At 39.6% G+C, this 6,604-nt stretch overlaps 1 protein-coding gene across 1 annotated transcript in view; it reads right to left on the bottom strand.

Annotated features, from left to right (window-relative positions):
* The window catches only part of LOC107731530 (inaD-like protein), a 136,735-nt gene extending 131,669 nt beyond the window's left edge, over positions 1 to 5,066 (bottom strand). The window contains exons 1-3 of the mRNA XM_016542641.1: positions 5,035 to 5,066; positions 4,942 to 4,945; positions 4,313 to 4,441 (exon numbers count right to left, since the gene is read on the bottom strand). Coding sequence (XP_016398127.1) covers positions 4,313 to 4,441; positions 4,942 to 4,945; positions 5,035 to 5,066 — 165 coding nt within the window. The remainder of the gene's footprint in view (positions 1 to 4,312; positions 4,442 to 4,941; positions 4,946 to 5,034) is intronic.
* Positions 5,067 to 6,604: the final 1,538 nt, after the last annotated feature.

Here is a 6,604-nt window from a genome sequence, read left to right as displayed (position 1 = left end):
GAAAGAGATGAAAAACTCATGTAGAAACATGGTTGTTTCAACAAAAAAACATCAAATTTGAAATGCAATTCAGGGAATTCTGGGAATGTCAATTTATGGTTATTCACTGTAAATTATACGGTATTTTTCACTTCCAAAAACGGTATACTACCGTAAAATTAATGTCCAATACATGTAATGTCCAATACAGTTTTTCACCGTATATAGTAGGGGAATTTACCGTTAACCATTTAACAGGTTTTTACTGTAGCATTTTTACAGTCTTTTACCGTTAAATTCACACAACTCTTGACATGAAAAATAAAATAAACAGAATATCAATAAGCGCAAATGTTTCCTCCACAGACCAAACTTTTTTTTTCTTTTTTATATTGAACGTAGCGTAGCTGTTTACTTGGCTGTTTGATCAAATAGCACGCTTCCGCTTAGCCAGCTATGGAGAAACTGGTAGCCAGTGGCGACGTCACACACACGCACTCTACCAGCACAGCTCAGCATGGTTGTCTAACCATGCCGAGAATTCCGGGCCGAGAACGGTTTGTAATCGTGCCGTGCCATACCAGGCTCACATGGAAATACAACTGGAACCGTACCTGACAGTTCTTAGAACCGATAGTGTAAAAGCGGCTAAAGTTTCTCAGGGGAACGCAAAAGTTTGGTGAGAGAAAGTATCTCGGGGAACATAATAGTTTTGTGAGAGACTGCAAATTTTCCCTGGGGAACGCATCATTTTTGCAAGAGAACACAAAGTTTCTTGGAGGAATGCAACAGCTTTGTGAGCAAACGCAACGTTTCTAGGGGAATGCAACAGCTTTGTGAGCAAACGCAACGTTTCTAGGGGAACGCAACAATGCAATAGTTTTGCGAGCAAATGCGACGTTTCTCAGGGAATGCAATAGTTTTGCGAGCAAATGCGACGTTTCTCAGGGAATGCAATAGTTTTGCGAACAAATGCGACGTTTCTCAGGGAATGCAATAGTTTTGCGAGCAAATGCGACGTTTCTCAGGGAATGCAATAGTTTTGCGAGCAAATGAGACGTTTCTCAGGGAATGCAATAGTTTTGCGAACAAATGCGACGTTTCTCAGGGAATGCAATAGTTTTGCGAGCAAACGCGACATTTCTCAGGGAATGCAATAGTTCTGCGAGCAAACGTGACGTTTCTAAGGGAATGCAATAGTTTTGCGAGCAAATGCGACGTTTCTCAGGGAATGCAACAGTTTTGCGAGCAAATGCGACGTTTCTCAGGGAATGCAATAGTTTTGCGAGCAAATGCGACGTTTCTCAGGGAATGCAATAGTTTTGCAAGCAAACGCAACGTTTCTCAGTGAATGCAACAGTTTTGCGAGCAAAAGCAAAGTTTCTCAGGAGAACATAATTTTGCGAGCAAACGCTTAGGGCCAAATTTACTAGACAGGGCAAATTTCTTGGGGAACGCAACATTTTTGCAAGAGAACGCAGTTTCTTGGAGGAACATAGTGGTTCTGTGAGAGACGCAGTTTCTAAGGGAAATGCTAAAGTTTTGCGAGAGAAGGCAAAGTTTATTGGAGGAATGCAAGAGTTTTGTAAGCTAACAAAGTTTGTCAGGGGAGTGCAATAGTTTTGCGAGCAAACGCAAAGGAATGCAACAATTCTGCGAGTGAACGTTTAGGGCCAGATGTACTAAACAGGGCCAATTCCCTGGGGAATACAACATTTATGCAAGCTAACGCAAAGTTTCTTGGAGGAACGTAACAGTTTTACAAGCTAATGCTAAGTTTCTTGGAGGAACGTAACAGTTTTACAAGCTAACACAAAGTTTCTTGGAAGAACGCAACAGTTTTGCGAGCTTTTGCGAGAGAAGGCAAAGTTTATTGGAGGAATGCAAGAGTTTTGTAAGCTAACAAAGTTTGTCAGGGGAGTGCAATAGTTTTGCGAGCAAACGCAAAGGAATGCAACAATTCTGCGAGTGAACGTTTAGGGCCAGATGTACTAAACAGGGCCAATTCCCTGGGGAATACAACATTTATGCAAGCTAACGCAAAGTTTCTTGGAGGAACGTAACAGTTTTACAAGCTAATGCTAAGTTTCTTGGAGGAACGTAACAGTTTTACAAGCTAACACAAAGTTTCTTGGAGGAACGCAACAGTTTTGCGAGCTAATGCAACATTTCTCAGGAAAACGCAACATTTTTGTGAGAAAATGCAAAGTTTCTTGGAGGAACAAAAGTTTTGTAAGCTAACTAGGGCTGTGACGGTGGCAGATTTTTACCACCGCGGTGGTAATGGACCAACTACCGCCGGTGGTGCGGTGAGGCTCAATCATCTATTAACAAACATGCGTGTTTATTTTAGCACTTCCGTCAGTGAACACGCAGCCTGCAAAACACTAAAATAAATATCAAAGAAATAATACAGTTAAACAAGAAAGTAGCCTAAATAAGAAAGTTAAATACTCCCTGTCTACAGGACACGAGCGGCGTGGCGCGACACGTCAAAATACTATAGAATTCATTATAATCAGTGATGCTGTCTACAGTGGATGTGGCACGACATGACACGACAAATCCCCAACAGTAAACTGCCCTGTCTTGTTTATGAGGTACTGACACAAAGTTCAAATGTCCTGTGTAGACAAACTCAACCTGTTGCGACGCGGCGGTGTCGCGTCCGGTGTAGACACGGTTCACTGTTCCGCCGCCAAGCAAGTGTGGGCGCATTAACTCCTCGTCTGCACGCGCTCTCTTTGAAATAGGAATCGTTGCCACATTTCTTGTTAACATCTTCAATTTATCGCTGTCTCGTTTGTATTTGGCCAGTTTGGAGAAAGCCTCACCAAACCTGACCAGCCAGGCGTTTGCGATCACGGGAACTTGAAGACACTTGTACAAATGTGGATGGGTGACATGAATGTAGATATCTCCAGATCGGCGATGTAGTATTTTGTTTCCCAACAAGGTCCATCGCCCAACACAAAATAAATTTGCTGAATGCAGAATAAACTGTATTTTCCTGTGCTCAAACCTGCCAATCTAAAGGAAACGCTGTGTATGGCGCTTGAGGTAATTTGTGAATTAGGCTACCAAACACTTATAGTCTAAATAAAATTTGTATTATGCTTGTTATAGAGTGTGTGACGTCACGTGCACTATAAAGAATGAGAATGTGACGTAACGCTGTGTTGAGTTCTGGGAAACTGCTTTGTTTGACGCCGAATAGTAAATCTGTTAATGTCACTGATTAAACCCACTGTCTCTCACTCAATAAAAGAATCACATTGCTGTGTTTTTGAAAGGTTTGATTTTGTTGGTTTAACAGTTTGAACACTGCCGGGCGCGACGCGGCGCGCCATATATATTATTATTATTATTATTATTATTATATGTAGCCTATATTTTCGGTGCATCCCTACTTACATCCCCTCCTTGTTTACAAATCCGAAGTAAGTCCATATACATCCAATTTAAACGCGGACGGGTCTTTCCTGATAACTTTCCGCGATGCCGCCCTCTTTATTTTACTAACTTACTGCATGCTGAAGGTGACCCAGCTGACCTCACCAGAAAAAAACTCAACACCACCATCTAGTGGATTGTAAAGAAATTTATTTTATTATTCTACCAAATAGTAATAAAAGATCGATACTTGGCGTCCGTGTATCGATACAGTATTGCCGCGGAAAATATCGCGATACGATGCTGTATCGATTTTTTCCCACACCCCTATAAGACACACCAACTTTCAATATCAAGCAGCAAAACAAACTGTTTTGTTCAGCTAAAAATAGCTGGACGGAGTGGACGCAGATGGGAACGTTAGCCAGACCCATAGAATTTACAAATGGCCGCGCCCATTTTTACAACAAGAAAAAGGTGGATAGAGAATGAGAAGTAACCATGGGAACGGATGTATCCTGCTAATATGGCGGCGCCTTCCCGAAATGCAATGCGGAGTGAAAAGATTGTGACGTAACTCCTCATTCTCTATTGCCGGTGGCAGTAGACAACCGCTTGACGTGGTTGTCACGGCGACCGTCACAGCCCTAAAGCTAACGCAAAGTTTCTTGGAGAAACGCAATAGCTTTTCAAGCTAACGCAAAGTTTCTCAGTGAATGCAGTAGTTTTGCAAGTAAACGCAAAGTTTCTCAGGGGAACGCAAGAATTTTGCAAACGAGGGAGAATGATTCATTCATGCATCAGACATTGTGATTCTAGAAAAGAACATTCTAAACTGCACTGGGTGTAACACTGCTTAACGCGACATAATGGTTCAGAAATTATCCATAATTCTTAGCAAAATGCGTTGAGGAAACGTGTAGGAGATGCAAACACAAACCTTATCTGCCACGCTGCCTGGCACCACAGTCCTGACCACCATTCCTGTTGCCTTGCCTCCGACAATCCCAAATCCCAGGCCGGATCCATCGTTCACCAGCTCGATCTCCTCCACGTGTCCCCACTGATCCTGCAAAAGACACACACAGGAGACAGTTTTCAATCTCTTGTCTTGTCTTATACATTAGAGGTCAGTGGGCATTGGTCATAATTTACTTTGAGCCACAAAACTGTCTACTTAAAGAATAAAGATCCATTCAATCACCTTTGATTGTCTAAATAGGGAGCAACTGACGACCCAAGACCTATGACTACATCCTGCGACAGAGTCGTAATAGGGTACGAAATGCTAATGATCGTGTTAACGGTGTGATCCCGCAGTGGCTGATCAATGTCAGGGTCAGGAAAGCCCACGAGAGTCTTTGTGATCTCCCGTCATTGGCGCTCCTAATCACCCAAGTCTCCTTGGGCTCATATAAATGACCTGCAATCAGTACATTTCTGTTCTCTTATTACCAGGCTGTTATCTGCCGGGTGACTACCTCTGCAATTTTCTCACTATCTAATGAAACCCTCCTCTGCCGTTTGCCCCGTCGCTCTTTCGAAACAAAGCTTTACACTAGCGCTCACCCTGCTGTGAGGAGAAAAGAACCATTTTGAAAATAAGAAGTCTCTTTCTGAGTCCCCAAAGAAAAACTCAAGTACTTTTTGAGACTTACTTACCCGGGTCGAAATTCACCGCTGTCATGATTCATCAGTGCACATTAGATCAGGGATAAAATTGCCATTCTTCAATCTTACGTAATTTGTATGATGTTGCATAATGGATGCATATGGATGTGGTTAGGATTGGGTTTTGTAATTAAAAAAAAAAAAGGGGGGGAGGGCACAAAACTAAAATGAAAAACAAAACATACAAAACCTAAAAATAAATTAATAAACAAAACAACAAAAATAAACAAAAAGACAAAAAACTAAAATAAAAATGAAAAATAAAAATAAAATAACAAAAACCAAAAACACAAGACAAAACAAATAAATAAATAAAATAAAACCAAAAAAAATAAATAAATAAATAATAATAAAATAGAATGCAAAAATAAACAAAATAAAACCTCAAAATAAAAATAAAATAAACATAAAAAGCAACAGACAAAACAAAACAAAACTACTTCAAATAAAATGCAAAAAAGTAATAAAAAATAAATGCAAAACAAAACACACAAAACCAAAAACAAAAACAAAAAAAAACAGAACAAAAAGAAACAAGACAACAAACTTAAAAACACTAAAAATAAAACAAAATAAAAAATAAAATAACTAAACATAGAAAAACAAAGTAAAACAAAATGAAAACAAGACAAAACAAAACAAAAAAACGAAAAACAAAAAAGACAAAATACCAAAAAATATAATGTAAAACAAAAACATACAAAAACATTTAAATAATTATGCTTCTGCAAAAAGACTAAAAGTTTTAAAAAAAAATGTAATTTTTGAGTTTGCTATTCCTTTGAACATGCCTGGCAATCCTATAATAAATCTGTTAGAGGATTCAAACACAGCAAACACTGATGACCCAAACCCAACAAATACAGCTATATTTCTTTCCACAAACAGTCGTATTTCCTTCAGGCCGCAGCTTACATAAACATATATACATTAGCGATGGTTAATGAGAATGCCATTGTGGGAGGCAGAAAACATCTCCGTTGGGAAAAGGCTTGGATGTTATTCCTCCAGGAGTGGGAATCCTGGAGCAGTGCAACACAAGTCTTGCCTACATGAAACTTTCCAATTGAGTATAATTAGGATTCAAGATATTTTCAAGGGCTTCAGAGGTCTGGGTCTACAGAGAGATAGAAGGGCAGGGGAAGTGAGGAAAAATATACCTCAGCTACATTTGCTCTTGCTCTCCTCTATTTAAGGAATGGAGCTGTGATCCCATGGGGTCCTAACAATCTTAAATAGATAAATATTTTCTCAGCTTTTAACAATAAGAGAATAGATTGAAATGGAAGGGAAGGTGGGGGTCTGTTTGAATATGGGGTTAGCAAGAGGACATAATACATGCTTGCGAAGCGACGTCTTTATTGCTAAGCTTTTAAGCCGACATATGATGATTGACATTAGTAATTCCCAAGTCTCAGATTGACAGGTATTTAAACGTAATAAGGAAACAATGCGTTTGGAGTTTTAAGTAAAAAGGGCTTAAATTTTACATGATCAACAAGGGTGAATCTCAGGAAAACATGTCCAGGTCACCAAAAAATAAAAATAATCATCATAATTA

Source organism: Sinocyclocheilus rhinocerous, unplaced genomic scaffold (assembly GCF_001515625.1).
Source record: "Sinocyclocheilus rhinocerous isolate Xijiao unplaced genomic scaffold, SAMN03320098_v1.1 scaffold4355, whole genome shotgun sequence".
In the NCBI taxonomy this organism is placed as follows: Eukaryota; Metazoa; Chordata; class Actinopteri; order Cypriniformes; family Cyprinidae; genus Sinocyclocheilus; species Sinocyclocheilus rhinocerous.
Note: the sequence above shows the minus strand (reverse complement) of the source record. Positions and strands in the feature narration are given on the sequence as shown.